Below are 20,014 nucleotides of genomic sequence, written 5' to 3' on the forward strand. Positions count from 1 at the left end.
GAGGTGTGAGTGGGAACTCGTGATTCTCTGTAATGTGCTAGGCTGAGGATTTGCGGTAGGATGGACTTGGATTTTGAATTAAGAATGAGGATCCGGATCAGATTTGCATTTTTGAAGGCTACTGTGACAGCAATGTGGGCAATAGCAAGCAGGTCTTCCAAGTAGTCCCTGTTTTCTAATTTCTAAAGTAGGGACAAGGGGCCCCTGAGAGGTTCCGTCGGTTAAACCATGGACTCTTGATTTCAGCTTGGGTCATGATCTCAGGGTTGTGAGATCGAGCCCCCATCAGGCTCCATGCTCAGAGGGGTTCCTGCTTGAGATTCTCAGTCTCCCTCTCACCCCATTTGTACTCTCTGTCTCAAATAAATAAATCCTTTAAAAAGATAAAGGGCAATAGGTTTTGTATGAAGATTAGAGGAGATAATGTAGGTGAAAATGCCAAACATATTTAAACTGTTATTCTTCTTGTGTGACTTCTTTGAGTCATGAATGAGTTAATATGCTTACTTTTTCAAGAAGAGACCAGCTTTGTCATCTGAGGCAAAAAGGATATGCTCGGTATTGTTACCTGACTTATATAGCTTCCTACTTCCTTAAACATCTGGGTTTTAAAATAGGAGTGGCTATTACTGTTTGTTGTCTGCTTTAGCTTAAATTTTAACTCCTTCAAATTGGAAGGGTGGTGGGGGAACAGATGAATATTTGTAAGAGAAGCAGAAAGGTTTTTTTCCCCCCTCCTGGTGTGGATTCATCCTTTACAAGAGCCAGTAAGGAAGAAAAAATCCCCTTCTCCCAGCATGTAGGAAATCAGGTGCCTGAAGACATCATAGTTCATTAAATCTCTCCTCCCAAAAGAGCATCAGCTGTGAGTAGGTGAACAGAAGCCTGGTGTGTAAATAGCTAAATGCACAGAGAAGCATGTGAAGCATCTTATAATGTGAGATACTCAGATCTGATTTTATTCAGGGTGGTATTAAGAAGGTCCTTGGTTTCTAAAGAACATTAGATCATTTTCAGAGCTCAGATCTGAATCCTGTCTCACTGGTGATGGTGTGACCGAGAAAATGATGTCAACTCTTCTGATCCTCCCCTTTTCTGTCAGTGGGGTGTAACTTCTTACTATATAAAAAAATAATTTTATCTTTGGGTATGGAAGGTGTAACCTTCCTCCCAGCAGCCCTATGAAGCAGGCTTTACACCTGCTTCATAGGGCTGCTGGGAGGAGGACATGAAATTGTCTGACTCAAGCACTTGCTGTAGTGCTTGACAATGAGAGCACTGTAAGTTCAGGGCTAGGACAGGAACAGTCCCAGCTGTGGGAACTAGCTATTCCCTTCTCATGGGGGCAGAAGACATTTAAGTTGCTTTTAGGCATAAATCTTAATTACTTAAATAGGAAAAGGACAAACAGGCGATTTGGTTTAGTCTCTGAAAGGTCTTGAGGGATTGGGTTTCATCTATGAATGGTCTTGAGCCTGAATAAGTACTAGAGTCCAATGCTTGCCTTGTATCATGGGGCCCAGATGCCAGTGGGTCCTGTCCACCTGACCAGGCTACATGGACTGGGCATCAGGGCATAAAGGTGCTGAGGAGATGGCCACTTGGGCTGCAGAGATGGGAGATGGCGTGGATGGTGACCAGGGGTAAGACAACATAGTCCACACAGCTACAGGTGTGAAAGTCAAACTCTGTCTTTATTCTTTTACCATTTTATTTGGGATAGGTAGCAGCATTGCCTGGGAAGCTCCTTGGAAGGGGAGGAGAGGAATTGTGTTGGATAGAAATCTTACCTTTGAGAATCAATGATTTCTAATGCCTATTTTCAGCACAGTTCTTGTTAAACTTTTCAATGGCAAGTTAAGGAATAGGAGGAGGATGGACTCAGAGGAAAGGTTCGTTGCAGTAGTTCAATGTAGTGGCCCAAAGTTGACTCTTGCATTTCATTATGCATGTGCCTTGGAGTTATGCTTTTGGGAAGGTGAATTAAGAAAACACAAACTTTCCAGATAGCGTATAGCTTTCCCCATCTTTCTTGTATCTCTGTCCTTGGTTGACAGGATGCTATACTTTCCTTACAGTCATTAGCAGCTCTGTTATGAGTCTGATACCACACACATTCATACCGCAGCCACAAAACAAGGCTTTCTAGGTGCTGTCTTTTCCAACAGATACCTTTCTACCACCCCTAACGTCCACCAAAATGAAGCAGAAGCACATCCTGAGTTGACCACTTCCTCCAGGCCCAGCCAGGCACACAAGAATGCTGGCTGGTGATGGACTCGATACACAGCCCACCTGACTGAGCCATGTATATGTTCAGGCTTGACCGTACCCTGGAAAAATCTGAAAGGATATTTGTAGACATTTCAAGTGATTGACTCTTCTGAGGAAATGCTACATTAAAAAATCTATACACACATATATTTAATTTTTTTTAAAACCACAATTGAAAAAAATTTTTTTGCCATTGGGTAGAATTAAATCTGACAAAAAACCCTAGGAGTTTTTTTTATTAGTACCATTATTGTTTTCTTTGGCTCCATGTATTATATTGGTTAAAGGACAAAAAAAAAAAAAAGGAAGAAAAGGAAAAAATTGTAAAAAGGCAAATATTTTGTACAAAAATACAAAGTTTTAAAAGCTCTTTAAGTATATTTCATATTATCACTAAGAGTTGGCCTATATATCTGTATGTCTGCATATTTTTCTTATGTCTGGGATTTTAGAAATGTAAGGTACTGTTTACACAATACAGTTTAAGTTCTTAGAGCTCAACAACCAATGATAGCATTTTTCTGATTGGAGCAATCCATACTTTGGAAGATGTGATTTGCATAATTATACAGTTACTGGCTGAGAAACATCTATGTGATTCAGTCCATTTGCATACTGAAAATCAATATCTCATACTGGGGGAACATTTCGGTTCTGAAGTCCTTGAGTAAAGGAGGATGGTAAAGATAACCAGCCGTCAATCTTTTCAGAAACTGGTCTTCAGTGCTTTTTTCCCAATCTGGAGAGAAGGTGATACAATCAGAAAGCAGTATCCTTTCCCTTTGAGAACCATCCAGAAGTTTGCTCATGTTATTACATCATAGTCCATTATAATGCAGATGATAGTACTAAAAGAGAGGAAAAATAATGGGCATTTAGTTTTTCTTAAAGAACACCATTAATGTACAATTCAAAAAAAAAAAAAAAGGAACATGTATTTTTATAGGAAAGATTCCAAAATACAACATTCAGTTATTTTTTCAAAGAAATGCCTGTAAGGTCATATTCAGATTAACTGAAAGTTAAATTTCCTTTTGAAGAAGCCTATTCTGGGCTCCACTCAAATCCCAAGTGGCCAAGCAAGGCAAACAAATGACAAGTCTGGGTCACTTCTCACCCTCTACTGTAATTTCTTTTTTTTTTTTTTTTTAACTGAGGTATAGCTGACACACCACATATTAGTTTGTTTCAGGTGTACAATATGATTTGGTAATTGTATACATTCTGAAATGATCACCACCGCAAGTCTAGTTAACACCTGTCATCACATATAGTTAGAAAAATAATTTTTCTTTTAACTTCTTCAAGTTTTAATTTTAATTCCAGCTAACTCAGAGTGTTATATTAATTTCAGGTGTATAATACAGTAATTCAACAATCCTTGGTGCTCATCATGATAAGCGCACTCCTTAACCTCCATCACCTATTTTAAATGCCCATCCCCCCCAGCCTACCTCCCTTCTGGTGGCCATCAGTTTGTTCTCTATAGTTAAGAGAGTTGTTTCTTAAAATCCACATGTGTGTAATCATATGGTATTTGTCTTTCTCTTCATGATTTTGCTTACCATAATACCCTCTAGCTCCATCCACGATATTGCAAATGGCCAGATTTCATTCTTTTTTGTGGCTGAATAGTATTCCATTGTACACATATAATACATCTTCTTTATCCATTCATCTATTAATGGAGGGTTGGGCTGCCTTTCATTTCTTTCTTTCTTTCTTTCTTTCTTTTTTTTTTTTTTTTAAAGATTTTTATTTATTTATTTGACAGAGATCACAAGTAGGCAGAGAGGCAGGCAGAGAGAGAGAGGAGGAAGCAGGCTCCCCGATAAGCAAAGAGCCTGATGCGGGGCTCGATCCCAAGACCCTGGGATCATGACCTGAGCCGAAGGCAGAGGCTTTAACCCACTGAGCCACCCAGGTGCCCCCCTTTCATTTTTTCTAAAGTTTCCTTTGCTGTGTAGGAGCTTTTTAGTTTGATGTAGTTCCAATTGTTTATTTTTGCCTTTGTTGCCTTTGCTTTTGGTGTCAGATGAAAAAAATCATCACCAAGACTGATGGTCAAGGGGTGTACTGCTTATGTTTTCTTCTAGGGATTTTATGGTTTCAGGTCTTAAGTCTTTAATCCATTTTGAGTTAATTTTTGTGTATGATGTACACTTCATGATTTTGCATATGGCTCCAGTCTGCCTAACACTAGTCATTGAAGATACTGTTCTTTTGCTGTTATGTACTCTTGGCTCCTTTGTCAGTTAATTGACCAGCTATGTATGGGCTTATTTTTCTATTCTGGTCCATGATCTGTTCCACAATATACATGTCTGTTTTTATGCCAGTACGATACTGTTCTGTTCTCATTACTGTGCCTTTATAATAGAGTTTGAAATCACATTTCAAAATGCTTCTAGCTTTTTTATTCTTTCTCAAGATGGCTTTGGCTCTTTGGGGTCTTTTGTGGTTTCATACAGATTTTAGGATTGTTCTATTTCTGTGAAGAATCTCTATGGAATTTTGATAGGGATAGGACTGAATTGCTTTGGCTAGTATGGACAGTTTAAAAATATCCTTCCAATCCATGAGCATGGAATATCTTTGCATTTATTTATGTCATCTTCAATTTCTTTCATCAATGTCTCGTAAGGTTTCAATGTACAGATCTTTCACTCCTTGGTTAATTTATTCCTAGGTATTTTCTTTGACGCAATTGTGAGTGGAGACGTTTTCTTAATTTGTCTTAGCATTCATAATTAGTGTATGGAAATGTAACAGATTTTGGTATACTGGTTTTTTATCCTGCAACTTTACTGAATTCATTTACTAGTTCTAATGGGTGTTTTGTTTGTTTGTGGAATCTTTAGGATTTTCTATATATAAAATCATGCCATTTGTGAATAGTGACAGTTTTACTTCTTCCTTTATAATTTGGATGCCTTTTCTTTTTTCCCTCTAATGTCTCTGGTTAGGACTCCACCCCACCCCATACACTTGAAAACACTTTTATCTTCATAAAAAAATATGTTAGTTGAATGGGATTTTTAAAAATTTAAATTCAACATATAGTATATCATTAGTACATACAGTACAACATAAAGCCAACATATAGTACCTTATTAGTTTTTGGTATAGTGTTCAAAGATTCATTAGTTGCATATAACACCCAGTGCTCATCATATCACATGCCCTCCTTAATGCTTTTGTTCAATGTAACACTACGTTGAACAAAAATGGCAAGAATGGGCACATCCTTGTCTTGTTTCTGATCTTAGACAGAAAGTTTTCAGCTTTTCACCATCGAGTATGATGTCAGCTATGGGTTTATCTTCTAAGACCTTTATTATGTTGAGGCCTCTCTATTCACTTTGTTGAGAGTTATTTTATTCTAAATGGAGGCTGAATTTCGTCAAATGCTTTTCTGTATCTATTGAGGTATTATTTTTATCCTTCATTTTGTGAATGTCTCCCACTGATTGATATATGGATATTGAACCATCCCTGCCTCCTTGCAATAAGTCCCACTTCTCATGGTGTATTATCCTTTCAATATATTGTTGAATTCAGTTTGCTGATATTTTGTTGAGGATTTTTGCATCTATGTTCATCAGAGATATTGGCCTGTAATTTTCTTGTGGCATACTTCTCTGGTTTTGGTATCGAGATAATGATGGCTTTGTAAAATTAGTTTAGAAGTAGTCTCTCTTTTCTTTTTTTGAAAAGTTTGAGAAGGATAGTATTAATTCTTTGCATTGTTTGATAGAATGCACCAGTAAAGCCCTCTGGCTGTGGACTTGTTTGTTGGGAAGTTTTTGATTACTGATTTAACCTCCTTACTACTAATCTGTCTGTTCATGTATTCTCTTTTCTTTGTTATTCAGTCTTGGTAGGTTTATGTTTCTAGGAATTTATCCATTTCTTCTAGCTTGTCAAATTTCCTGTCAATAATTGTTCAGAATAGTCTCCTATGATCTTTGTATTTCTGTGGTATTAGTTTTAATATCTCTACTTTCATTTCTGATTTTACTTAAAATTGAGTCTGCTCTCTCTTTTTCTTGGTGAGTCTAGCTATAGTTTTGTCAGTTTTATCCGTTTAAAGAACCAGCTCTTATTTTCATTGAGCTTTTATGGTGTCTTAGTCGGCATTGCATTCCCTTCTGCTCTTGTTTTTGTTATTTCCTACCTTCTGCTAACTTTGGACTTCATTTTCTAGTTCTTTGAGATGTAAACGTAGGTTACTTATCTGAGCTTTTCTTGTCTATGGAGGTGGGTATTTATTGCTATGAAGTCTCTTAGAACTGCTTTTGCAGCATCCTGTAAGTTTTGGTATGTTGTATTTCCATTTTCATTTGTCTCAAGGAATTTTTTGATCTCTCTTTTGATCTCTTCTTTGATCTACTGGTTTATTTAGTAGCATGTTGTTTAATCTTCACATATTGGTGAATTTTCCAGTTTTCCTTTTGTAATTGATTTCTACTTTTATATCACTGTGGTCAGAAAAGATGTTTGGTAGGATTTCAGTCTCCTTAAATTTAATTTAACTTGTCTTGTGGCCTAATATATGATCTGAGAGAATGCTTCATGTACATTTGAGAAGAATATGTTTTCTGTTGATTTTTTTTTTTTTTTTTAGATTTTATTTATTTATTTGACAGAGAGGTCACAAGTAGGCAGAGAGGCAGGCAGAGAGAGAGAGAGGGAAGCAGGCTCCCCACCGAGCAGAGAGTCCGATGTGGGGCTTGATCCCAGGATCCTGAGATCACGACCTGAGCCGAAGGCAGAGGCTTAACCCACTGAGCTACCCAGGCGCCCCTTCTGTTGATTTTTGATGGAGTGTTTGGTATGTCTGTTCAGTCTATCTGGTCTAATACATTGTTTAAGGCTGATGTTTCCTCATTGATTTTCTGTCTGGGTGATCTAGCCATTGAGGTAAGTTGGGTAATAAAGTCCCCTGCTATTGCTGTCTATTTGGTCTGTTAAATCTTTGTTTCATATATTTAGGTGCTCCTATATTGGGTCCATAAATATTTATAAATGTTATAGCCTCTTGTTGGACTGACCCCTTTATTATTATGTAATGTCTCTTACATAGTCTTTGTTTAAACTCTATTTTGTCTGATATAAAATAGCTATCCCCTCTTTCTTTTGGTTTCTGTTTGCTTGGTATATCTTTTTCCATTCCTTCATTTTCAGCCTGTGTGTATCTTTATGTATGAAGTGAGTCTTTTGTTGGCAGCATATGCATGGGTCTTGTTTTCTTATCCATTTGGCTACTTCATGTAGCTGATTTCGATTGAAAAATTTAAGTCATTTAATTTAATTCATTTCATTCACTTAAAGCAACAGTTGATAGGTGTATACTTAGTCATTTAAAAAACTGCTTTTTGGTTGTTTTATAGTTCCTTTCTATTCATTTCTTTTGCTCTCTTATTTTGTGACTTGATGACTTGCTTTAGTGGTATGCTTAGATTCTTTTTATCTTCTATGTATCAACTACAGTTTTTACTTTATTGTTACCATGAAGCTTACATGTAACTACTTATAACTGTCTATTTTAACTTGAAAACAAGTTTGCATTCTAAAGCTCTACATCTTTACTCCCATTTCCCACATTTTGTTTTTGATGTTACATTTCATCTTGTGTATTCCTAATTTTTGTAGTTATAGTTATTTTTACTACTTGGTCTTTTAACCTTCTACCAGATTTATAAGAGCTTAATCCACCACTTTTACTATTTACCCTTATCAGTAAGATTTATACTTTTGTATGTTTTCTTGTCACTAATTAGCACTTTTTTTTTTTAAGCTTAAAGAAGTCCCTTTGACATTTATTGTAAGGCTAGTTTAGTGGTGATGAACTCCTTTGGCTTTTGATTATCTGGGAAACTGTGTTTCAATTATGAATGATAAGGCTTATGGGGTTTCCCTTGCAAATACCAGTTTTCTTTTTTCTTGATTCCCAACCCCCAAATTTTTACTTAAATTCTAGTTAGTTATCATATATGGTAAAATTGGTTTCAGGTGTAGAACTTAGTGATTCATCACTTACCTGTAATACCCACTGCTCATCACAAGTGCTCTCCTTAATACTCATTACCCACTTAGCCCATAGATTCTCATTATCTTTTAATTGTTATGTGTCTTGGTGTAGATATCCTTGGCTCCATCTTGTTAGAGGCTCTGTGTGCTTCTTGGGCCTGGATGTCTGTTTCCTTCCTTAGATTAGGGAAGTTTTCGAGTAAGTATTCTGCCCTTTTCTCTCTTCTGGGATCCCTATAAAGTGCATGTTATTATGCTTGATGATGTTACAGAATGCCCTTTAACTTACTCTAATTTTTATTCTTTTTTCTTTTTGCTGTTCAGCTTGGCCACTTTCCATTACCCTGTCTTCCAGACTGCTGATCTGTTCTTCTGCATCCTCTAATCTGCTTGATTCCCTCGAGTGTATTCTTTGTTACTGAAATCTTTCCATCCAGCTGGTTCTTTTTGTATTTTCTATCTCTTTGCTGACATTCTGAGTTCATACATTCTTTTCTCAAGTGCAGAGAGTACCTTTATGACCATTGCCTTGAATTCTTTATCAGCCATATTGTTTATGTCCATTCATTTAGCTTTTTATTGTGATTTTATCTTGTTCTTTTATTTGGGACATATCCCTCTGGCTCCTCATTTTGTCTGTTTGTTTCTATGTATTAGGTCAGTCAGCTTCAATTCCTGGTTTGAAAGTAGTAGCCTTGTGTAAAAGAGGTCCTGTGGTGTGCTATCATGCAATCTCCCCAGTCATCAGAACCAGGTGCTCCAAGGGTATCCCCTGTGTGGACTGCATGTGTCCTCCTGTTGTGGCTGAGCTAACTGCCTTCAGCACAACCAGCTATGATGACCCACTTTGCCTGCTGTGAGTGCACCAGGCAGGGTTTGCTCCCTGTGGTGTTGAGAGGCCTGTCAGCAGCCACCATGAGTTCACGAATGGGTGGGGCCAGCAGTCAGGCTAGCTGCCTGCATCAGAGCAGGCCCACTAAAGGATAGGCTTGTTCCCTGTGCAGCCGGCTGTAGGAACATCCCCTCATCTTCCCGGAGCAGGAGTCACTTTGGAGTAGTGGTATCCGGGCCAGGGTTGCCTCCCAGGTGTGGCAGGGTAGGACCTGCTCTGGAGGGATGCTTGCTGAGATGGGTGGGTGTGCTGGTTGGGAGGCAGGGGTTCTGGAGAATGCCAGGGCAGAGCATGTAAGGTAGATGGAGAGTGTTAGCATTGGCTCCCCTTCGCTTGCTACCCTTGGCTTGCCTTGGCTATCTAGGCTGGGAAAAAGAAATGGTGCCCACCAGTACTTTGTCCCTAGAGAAATCTTCAGATCCCTGCCCTTCCAGCACATGTTCAAACTACTGCTTCTGTGCTGTGTCTTGGGTAGAGTTATGTATGCTGACATTCTAAGGGTAGGGACGCAGTTTCCCTTTGCTCTACAGCTCTCCAGGTGCCTGGCGTGGGGTCCTATCCTCTCGCCTCACCATGCTTGTGATGTCCCTCCCATTTTCATTAATCACAGTGGGGGTTTGGTTTCCAACCACACCTCTGCCCCTCCCTTCTCTTAGGATGTGACCTCCTCTCTGTGATTAGCTATGGGAGGTCTGTTCCGCCAGTTTTCAGTTAGTCACATGGAGGTAGCTGCTCTCTTGGGTGTCTTTGCCACAAGGTGAACTCAGGATCCTTCTATTCCATCATCTTCCCCAGTATTCCAGTGAGCAGCCTGATGGCCATTACCGTGAGCACTTTATCAGGGAAGTTACTTATCTCCACTTTATGAAGGGCTCCCCCCTTGCTGCCGAAGTTTTATCTTGCTCTTTTGTTTGGAACATTTTCCTCCGTTTCTTCATTTTGCTTGACTATCTGCTGGTTTCAATGCATTAGACGAGACCACCTCTCCCAGTCTTAAGGAGCGGCCGTGTGTAGGAGATGAACCTTACCGTTCAAACCCACTCTAGCTCTTGGCTGTCTCTCAAACTTTCTGATTGTCCAAGTAGACTATTTTATTTTTAATAGCTCCCCATAGTTGAAGGTGTGCCAAGGTCAGTGTCCCAAAGGGGAAGATCACAGTCAGCACCTAGATGCAGGCTGATTGGAAGTCAGACCGTCAGGCAGCAGTATTTAAAGACTACAAATAGATAAAGTCCTGTGGGACCACATGTGTAAGCTCTGAAGGCCACCAGGGCCAGGTGATCTGGAGGTGTCATTTGCAAAAATACCCGTGGGCACAGGGAGAGCACAGAGATGGCATCCCCCAGCCTCTGTTCCCGAGGAAGGCCTCAGATGTATACCAACCTGATAGGACCCCTAGCCCACCAGACACATGCAAGAGCTCCCCTCCAGGAGATGCTGGTGCTCTGGAGCACAGCAGAGAGAGCGCATAGAGATAGTGATTGTCCTCCAGACCTCTGGAAATGATTACACTCAGGCCTTACAGGTGTCCTTCATCACAAGCCTGTACCTCAGGCTGCAGTCTGCAGTCATGGTGATAAGCAGACAGGTGTCCTTCACAGAAAGTGGAGCTCCTGGTTCTGTTACCTCTTGCTGTGTCCTGGAGGAGGGTGGTAGCTGTGTAAGAACTCTTTCTCTGCTGGTTACAGTCCTGCGGGATCCATGAGTATAAGACCCACAGGCCACTGGAACCAAGCCATGTAGAGATGGCCCCTGGTGACAGCTGCAAACACGGGTGCACTGGACAAGGGTCTAAGCTCCTTTCTGGGAGATGCCAGTGAGCTTAAGTGAGTCTGAAGGATAGTGTGCAAGGGCTGCAGCCACTACCCTCTGTTCCCGAGGAACACACCCACAGGCCCCTAGATGTGGTCTAAACTGAAGGCTGCCCCTTAGGCCAAAGCCCCTGGACAGGAAACTAAGCTGCTGTTGTTTCTGCAAGCAGAGACTGCATGTGTGAATGGTTGTGGGGGGGGGGGAAGGTGGGAGAGAGAGAAAATCCGCAAGCAGACTCCCCGCTGAGTGCAGAGCCCACTGTGAGGCTCAAATCAGGACCCTGAACTCATGACCTGAGCTGAAATCAAGAGTTAGACGCCTGACTGTTGAATGGATGTATGGAGAATCTGTGCCCCGGTTACTACCAACAATAGTTTGAGAAAATGTATTTGAGGTTTTTTTTGTTTGCCACCACCACTTTCATAAAGGTTTTATGAGACATAATTCACATATAAAATTCATCCACCTAAGGTATACAGTTCAGTGGTTTTTAGTATATTCACAAATTTGTACAATTTAGAAGTACCTAATTTTAGAACATTTCATCACTCCACAAAAAATTCATACTTATTGGGATTCACTCCTCATTTCTGCCTACTCCTACCATAAATGTTTAAATCTAGTCCTGATGAAGAAAACAAAGATGTCCCATTCTGAAAAGGGTCATGTATTATGTGAAGCTTTAGATAAGGATCTTTTAAAATAAAAAATAGATACATCCAAAAGCTTCTTTGGCTTACAGGCTTTTCAGGGGTATAGACCATCTCCCTCCATTATCTAGCATAGCCCCTGGCCCAGATTAGACACTCAATAAATACACGTGGAGTTGAATGGTTGTCCGCCTAAAATCTCCGTGTGTGGAATCTACAAAAGAGGCATGACACTGGTACCAAATTTGTTAACTGACAATATTACAAGCTAATGACCTAGAACAGTTAGTCTAATACCTCCTGTACGTTTGAGGCACATTTATTAACTTATTTAAGCTCTCACAACAACCTCATGAAGAGGATACTGTTACTATTTCCCTGGGGTTTACAACCTTCCCCTCTAACAAGCGGCCTAACCAGGACTAGAACTCCATTGCAGAGCCTGCATTCAAAGCCCTTACCCTCCGTATATGTCACCCTTGAACAGGAGGTAGGCTCTGCAGCCCACCCTCAGATCGTTGATCCTGCTTACCTGTCTCTCTGTCCTTTTCACAAATGAAGTTATTGATGTCTTCACACTGGAAGTCATTCCACTGCCCAGCATAAATCAGCCCAGCACAGTCTTCTCCCGGCCCGTGGCCATGACCCCAGTTATCTGGCTGTCCAGCTTTCCAATTTCTTTTAATAAAACAGAAATTGAGTGTTATTTGCAAGTCACGCCACAGTTTTCTTTACCCAAGAGCAGCAGAGAAATGTAACAAACAAAACTACATCCTGTCATTTGTCCTGGAAGGAAAATGCACTGTTTAAGGAGTGTTCTTTTTTTTTTTTTTTTAAATTTTTATTTATTTGACAGACAGAGATCAGAAGTAGGCAGAGAGGCAGGCAGAGAGAGAGGAGGAAGCAGGCTGCAGAGAGCCCGACTGAGGCAGAGGCTCTAACCCACTGAGCCACCCAGGTGCCCCAAGGAGTGTTCTTATTCAGGGGTGCCTGGGTGGCTCAGTGGGTTAAAGCCTCTGCCTTCAGCTCGGGTCATGATCCCGGGGTCCTGGGATTGAGCCCCACATCGGGCTCTCTGCTCGGCAGGGAGCCTGCTTCCTCCTCTCTCTCTGCCTGCCTCTCTGCCTACTTCTGATCTCTGTCTGCCAAATAAATAAATAAAATCTTAAAAAAAAAAAAAGAAGTGTTCTTATTCAGAATAAAAAGCAACTGTTTTGCAGGGTAGTGGGTAGCACAGCATCTCCCTGAAGGCTTGTTATCTTTGCCACAGAGAAATCAACTCACTGAGCTGCTGCGTCAGAATGCTGAGGGAGTGAATCCTTCTGGCAACATGGTTAGATGAGTAACCTTCCAGTGTGTTTGTGTGTGTGTGTATGTGTGACTATACATGCACTCAGTGGACATGATACACACACACTCTCACTCACAAGAGAACCAGGGGGATCCTTGCACATTTTGATACCTTGCCCGTGACCAGTTAGAGTGTCAGGCAGGGAAAGTGAGGGACTGTTGATATACATTTCTGAGAATTTACACCCACCAACCCTGGGTTATGACAGCCTGCTTTAGAAAGAAATAATAATTTAATCTTACTGAAAATGACTCATCCATTTCCCTGCCTTTTTTGGGAGGGAAATGCTCAAAAACAAGTTTTCTTTAGGATGCGTTCACTTGGGGGCTTGTTAACTTGGATGCTGCAGCTCAAAACACCACTTTGCCTGAGTCTGCACTTCTCAATTCTGTTTCTACGCAATACATTAGATGTGCTTCTAGGACTCAAAACTTGAAAGCTGAATTTTCTATAAGAAGCGGGTTCTTGCATAAAAGCTTGTGGTTACTGCCTGAGAAGACAAGCTTGCCTCATGTGGAGGGTCTGAAAAAACATGTGCGGCGGAAGGTTCTTCCCATAAACAATTACTCATTGCCCTGTCAGCCATAGGGTGTCCTACGGTCACCTGAGGACACAGCCCCTATTGCCCTATGTCATTTTTTTCTTTATCTGTATCATATCTGTATCTATATCTATATCTATCTATATATATATAATGTATTATTTACCCCAGGGGTAGAGGTCTGTGAATTGTCAGGCTTATACCATTCACAGCACTCACCATAGCACATACCCTCCCCAATATCCATAACCCAGCCACCCTATCCCTACCCCCCAACCCCCAGCAACCCTCAGTTTATTTCATGAGATTAAGAGTCTCTTATGGTTTGTCTCCATTCTGATCCCATCTTGTTTCATTTTTTTCCCTCCCTAACCCCCCATGACTCCCACCCTACTCTCAAATTTCTCATATCAGAGAGATCACATGATAATTGTCTTTCTCTGATTGACTTATTTTGCTCAGCATAATACCCTCTAGTTCCAGCCACATTATTGCAAATGGCAAGATTTTAGGTTTTGTTTTTTTTTTTTTTAGATTTTTTCTTTATTTATCTGACAGAGATCACAAGTAGGCAGAGAGGCAGGGAGAGAGAGAGGAGGAAGCAGGCTCCCTGCAGAGCAGAGAGCCCGATGTGGGGCTCAATCCCAGGACCCTGGGATCATGACCTGAGCCGAAGGCAGAGGCTCAACCCACCGAGCCACCCAGGTGCCCCAAGATTTTAGGTTTTTTGATGGCCGCATAGTATTCCATTGTGTGTGTGTATATATGTGTGTATATATATATATATATATATATATATATATATATAATATACCTCATCTTCTTTATCCACTCATCTGTTGATGAACATCTAGGTTCTTTCCATAGTTTGGCTATTGTGGACATTGCTGCTATAAACATTCAGGTGCATGTGCCCCTTCGGATCACTACCTTTGTATCTTTAAGGTAAAGACCCAGTAGTGCGATTGCTGGGTCATAGGGTAGCTCTATTTTCAACTCTTTGAAGAACCTCCATACTGTTTTCCTGAGTGGCTGCACCAGTTTGCATTCCCACCAACAGTGTAAGAGGGTTCCCCTTTCTCCATATCCTCTCCAACATCTGTCGTTTCCTGACTTGTTAATTTTAGCCATTGTGACTGGTGTGAGGTGATATCTCACTGTGGTTTTGAGTTCTGTTTCCCTGATGCTGAGTGATGTGGAGCACTTTTTCATGTGTCTGTTGGCCATCTGGATGTTGTCTTCGCAGAAATGTCTGTTCATGTCCTCTGCCCATTTCTTTTAAGATTTTTTTTTTTTTAAAAGATTTTATTTATTTATTTGTCAGAGACAGAGGGAGAGAGAGCGAGCGAGCACAGGCAGACAAAGAGGCAGGCAGAGGCAGAGGGAGAAGCAGGCTCCCTGCCAAGCAAGGAGCCCGATGTGGGACTTGATCCCAGGACCGAAGACAGCTGCCCAACCAACTGAGCCACCCAGGTGTCCCCTCTGCCCATTTCTTGATTGGGTTATTTGTTCTTTGGTTGTTGAGTTTGGTAAGTTCTTTATAGATTTTGGATACTAGCCCTTTATCTGATACGTCATTTGCAGATATCTTCTCCCATTCTGTCAGTTGTCTTTTGGTTTTGTTGACTATTTCCTTTGCTGTGCAAAAGCTTTTGATCTTGATGAAGGTTGAAGCAGTCATCAAAAATCTCCCAACAAACAAAAGCCCAGGGCCAGACTGCTTCCCAGGGGAATTCTACCAAACATTTAAAGAAGATTTAATAACTATTCTCCTGAAACTGTACCAGAAAGCAGGAATGGAAGGAAAAGTTCCAAACTCATTTTATGAGGCCAGCATTACCTTGATCCCAAAACCAAAGGCCCCATCAAAAAGAAGAATCATGGCCAATATCCTTGACGAACACGAATGCAAAAATTCTCACCAAATACTAGCCAATAGGATCCAACAGTACATTAAAAGGATTATTCACCACAACCAAGTGGGATTTATTACTGGGCTGCAAGGTTGGTTCAACATCCACAAATCAATCAATGTAATAACACTACATTAATAAAGAAAGAACAAGGACCATGCCCTACATCTTTTGACAGGGGTATCAGGTACGACCAGAGGGTAGTGGGAAAGGATGGGTGAAATTTACAGTTAAAGGGTGAGAAGATGAGGTAGAATTGTCTCCCCCACACTAAATATATACATATTGTGATCTTTAAAAAATGAAAAGTAATCTAGTGACAAATAGATAATCTAGATGAAACCATCAACTGAAGAGAGTAAAAAAGGGATGATACTTAGGAGGGAGCAAGAGTGAGAAATGAGAGCGAGAATGAGAAATACTCATTCACACATTCAGTCCAGCAGATCTCCCCAGAGCACCTACTATGTGCTAGGATGAAGCTACATGACGGCAACCCTGCAGTGCAGGGAGAAGACAGAATTCCAGCCTTCATGGAACTTACGTCACCGACAAGAAACAAGTGAATTAAAAATCTCCATGAATTAAAAATCGCCATGGTGATGCCAGCTAGAAATGAGGTTGGACGGAAAAAGAGGTTACTTTCACGGCTGCTTTTCTGTGTGTATTTCCATTCACCTTGTGGGACCCCTTTGGCCATGTCAACAATGCCTGAGCTGCTGGATCCTGCTGATGGACGTTTGCCTAATCCCTGCCAGCAACCCGAGGGGGTTTGATTCCAATTTTATTTACAGAATTTGAGATCTGTGATTCCTGAATGTATAATGATGGGACATCTGATAGTCTTTATCTCACTTTACTAGGAAGTTGTATAAATAGGACTTTTGGAGAGAAGACCTGCTTAGTATTATTCCCTTGCATATCCTTCCATTTAAATAGATAAATGGGATTTAGAGAAGAGACCAAAAGATAACTGACTGATAAGAGAGGAGGTGGCAATCTTGTCTAAGATCAGTTTTATCTTTTTCCTTTAATAACGTCCATCTTCCATCTCTACCGCTGACCTTTCCAACAGTTTTGAGTCTCCTGAGATATAACTGTGCTGTGCTGGGTGTTCTCCTTTGACCGCCAGCTAACCCCCCGAGTGCCAGGGTGTGCTATAGCTCCCTCTCCCAAAGGTGCAGAGGGGGCACACAGGATATCTAGTTGGCCCAGCAGGAAGATAACCATTTGCCTTGGGAGCACTGTGAGGCTCATCCCAAGCAGACTTAAAACCTTCCAGTGTTCCATCTTGATGTTTAGTCACTGTTCTGTAAAGAAATGGCCTTACTCTGGTTTCTGCCTCTAATCTTGCTTGTCATATGGAAGATTTGTCTCCCTGTGCCCAGATACATGCACACAGAAATATTTTTTTTTTTTTTTTATTTGACAGAGAGATCATAAGTAAGCAGAGAGGCAGGCAGAGAGAGGGGGAAGCAGACTCCCTGTTGAGGAGCGAGCCTGATGCGGGGCTTGATCCCAGGACCCTGAGATCATGACCTGAGCTGAAGGCAGAGCCTTTAACCCACTGAGCCACCCAGGCACCCCTGGAAGCATTTTTTTAAGACTTTTTTATTTTTTAGGGGTGCCTGGTGTTTCATTCAGTTAATCATCTGCCTTTGGCTCAGATCATAATCCCAAGGTCCTGGGATGGAGCCCTGAGTTGGCGGGGGATACCTTGGCTCAGTAGGGAGTCTGCTTCTCCCTCTCCTTTTGCCCCCACCCCCATGCTCTCTCTCTCTCAAATAAAGAAATTTTAAAAAGATGTATTTATTTTTTAGAGAGCGCACGTGAGTGAGCAGGGGACAGAGCGGGGAGAGAGAATCTCAAGCAGACTCTCCTTGGAGCTCAAGCTCACTTGGGGCTGGACCTCACACCCTAAGATTGTGGCCTGAGCTGAAATCTCAAGAGTTGGATGCTTAACCGGCTGAGTCAACCAGGCACCCCCACAGAAACATTTTAGACACTCACTCTGGCTTCTCCACCACCTCTGGCCCTGGCTCCCTGTCCTTGTCCACAACAGGATAGGCCAAGCCTCAGTACTCCCACACAGTCTTAGCCTGAGGCACCTCACAGTTTCCTCCCCATGCCGTGATAGCGGCTGCCTCCAAACCTCCAAACTGTGTCGCCCTCATGCCTGCTTGAGCCTCTGCAGGGTCTGCCTTCTCTTCTCCAGCAAAGGAAAGGCTGGTTATTTAGAGGTGAGTTTTCATAAATTCTGCTGCATGTGGTACCATGTGTGGCACATTTTTACATTCATTAGAGGCAAAACAGAAGTTGGAAGAAGTGAAATTCAAATTGGTACAATTCAGCCATTTCCTGGCCCTGGGGTCGTATTAAGGAAGGAGTGGAGAGGACAGCCCTAGCGGTTGAAAAGAGGGGCCCAGAAGTCTCCATGAGCCTGGGAGCCTGTGCAGGTATTGTAAAAGGTTTCCATTCTTTGTTGCTGCCTTTATAGAATTCAGGTCACACCACACTAACAAGGACTTCTCAAACACTTAGAGGATGATTATCTCCCACACACCACATCTTTGTTCCTGGTGCATCTGTCACAAACTTGTAGTTCATAAATCACACTCTGGCCAGAAGCCCAGCTGGGGTCAGGGCCACTGACAATGTTGTTATCCTGAAGCGAGCTCCCGGCCCTTGAACAGGGGCGAGCTCTCATCGTGCCTGGTGTAGTCTTATCCTTCACAGCAGCAATGGAAGAGAACACCTCACCACAGTTACCCTACTGCGAGATGTTACGAGTCTCTGATTTTTCTTTCCCATAGGAATGAAAAAAAATTCATGCCATGAAAAGAAAAAAAAAAACAAAAAACAAACCCACAAAGTAGTTTATAGCATACTGATTCTCAACCACACATGGAAATACACAACGGGTAGCAGACACAGGGTGTTTAAAGAAGAGATTGCAAGGGGCCAGAGAAGGGGTGAGAACCAGAGAACAGCCTGGAAGGCTCTGAACACTCACTTATACTCTGGAGATGTCCCATCCAGCCACTTCCATTCGTTTTCATGCTCTGAGTCTGTGAGGCCAATCCAGTGGCTCGCTCTCCCTACTATCTGCTTCTTTATCCATTGCTGAAACACAAATCAGTGGCAGTGTGTCATTATTGGGGAGAGGGGGGACAGGTATCTGGAGGAATGCCCCCTTCCTTGCAACATTTGGGGAAAAGAAAGAACGTTTATTTTATTTATTTATTTTTTAAGATTTTATTTATTTGACAGAGATCACAAGTAGACAGAGAGGCAGGCAGAGAGAGAGAGAGAAGCAGGCCCCCCGCCAAGCAGAGAGCCCGATGCAGGGCTCAATCCCAGGACTCTGGAATCATGACCTGAGCTGAAGGCAGAGGACTTAACCCACTGAGCCACCCAGGCACCCCAAGAAAGGATGTTTAAAAGAGAAGGTGTGTTACGGTGTGTACATGCTTCTGCTTTTTTTTTTTTTTTAAATTGCACCTGTTTTTTTTTTTTTTTTTTTTTTTTTTTTTGCAGTGGTTGGAGGCTTGGACACGTTTTCCTCCTATAGGTTTGTAAATGATATTTAAGGGATGCTCCTCTTCTTCTAAATCACCCAGACAACTTAATGAATCCCACCAGGCTCCATTCCTTTCTATCACCCGTCGCTCCAGTGTTCTGATGACACAAACAGCCATGGCGTTATTGAGCGCTTCCTTGGGCCAGCTCCCGTGTCCACGTGCCACAAACCTTTCTGTAAGCTTCCCAGCAACCAAGGTAGTGAGCAGCTGAGCTGAGACAGAACCCAAGTCTGCATATTCTAAAACCGGGGCATCTGACTGGATGCCCAGCCCCAGTTAGTGCAGGAAACATCCGTTGTCAGGGCTGCGTCTGCTGAAGATACTTAGGGAAAAGGAAGGAGGTCACTGGAACAGTGTGGCACCAGAGAGCACTGGCATTGTTGCTAGAGGGACCTCAGTTTCAGTCTCAGCTCTGCATTTACTTGTCATCCTATGAATAAAGCCATTAAACCTTATGGGGCCTCAGTTTTCTTATCTGTAAAAGGGGGATAATAATACCCACAGGTTCTGGGCTTGCTGTGAGGTGTAAAGGAGAGATGCCTTGTACAGTGCCCGGCCCACGGTAGGGGCCTAGGGAGTGGTCACCAGCGTGATCATGAGGGAGCTCGGCCCTGGGGCCTTCTCTACGGCTGAGGCCACTCACCTCCTCCCCAGCACCCACCCCTACATAGTGCTCACGCCCCTTGGCTTCTCTCTCCACAGGTGTCTGGTGCCAGCCGGCGGACTTCTCTTCCATATTACAGCTCTTCTGGGAGAAGCCACTGGGAGGAGCCATAATCTCCAGGCTTAATACAGCAGTATCTTCCAGGTGGAAGGAAGAGGACGTTAACTCCCATGCCACGGATGCTCTTGTCACTGGATAAAGCCCAGATCGCCAGAATGCGGCCTTCTGTGTTTATGTGACTTACGGATTTTTGATATCTTTGAATCCCCAGATAAGCATGCAATTTCCAGATGTAAACAATCC

The 20,014-nt window shown here is 42.1% G+C and overlaps 1 protein-coding gene across 1 annotated transcript in view; it reads right to left on the bottom strand.

The window, feature by feature from the left end:
- Positions 1-2,569: 2,569 nt before the first annotated feature.
- Positions 2,570-20,014, bottom strand: part of COLEC12 (collectin subfamily member 12) — a 190,837-nt gene continuing 173,392 nt past the window's right edge. Inside the window, exons 8-10 of the mRNA XM_032310194.1 lie at positions 18,480-18,589; positions 12,194-12,339; positions 2,570-3,122 (exon numbers count right to left, since the gene is read on the bottom strand). Coding sequence (XP_032166085.1) covers positions 3,103-3,122; positions 12,194-12,339; positions 18,480-18,589 — 276 coding nt within the window. The 3' untranslated portion in view covers positions 2,570-3,102. The remainder of the gene's footprint in view (positions 3,123-12,193; positions 12,340-18,479; positions 18,590-20,014) is intronic.

This window comes from Mustela erminea, chromosome 13, assembly GCF_009829155.1.
Source record: "Mustela erminea isolate mMusErm1 chromosome 13, mMusErm1.Pri, whole genome shotgun sequence".
NCBI classification, from domain to species: domain Eukaryota; kingdom Metazoa; phylum Chordata; class Mammalia; order Carnivora; family Mustelidae; genus Mustela; species Mustela erminea.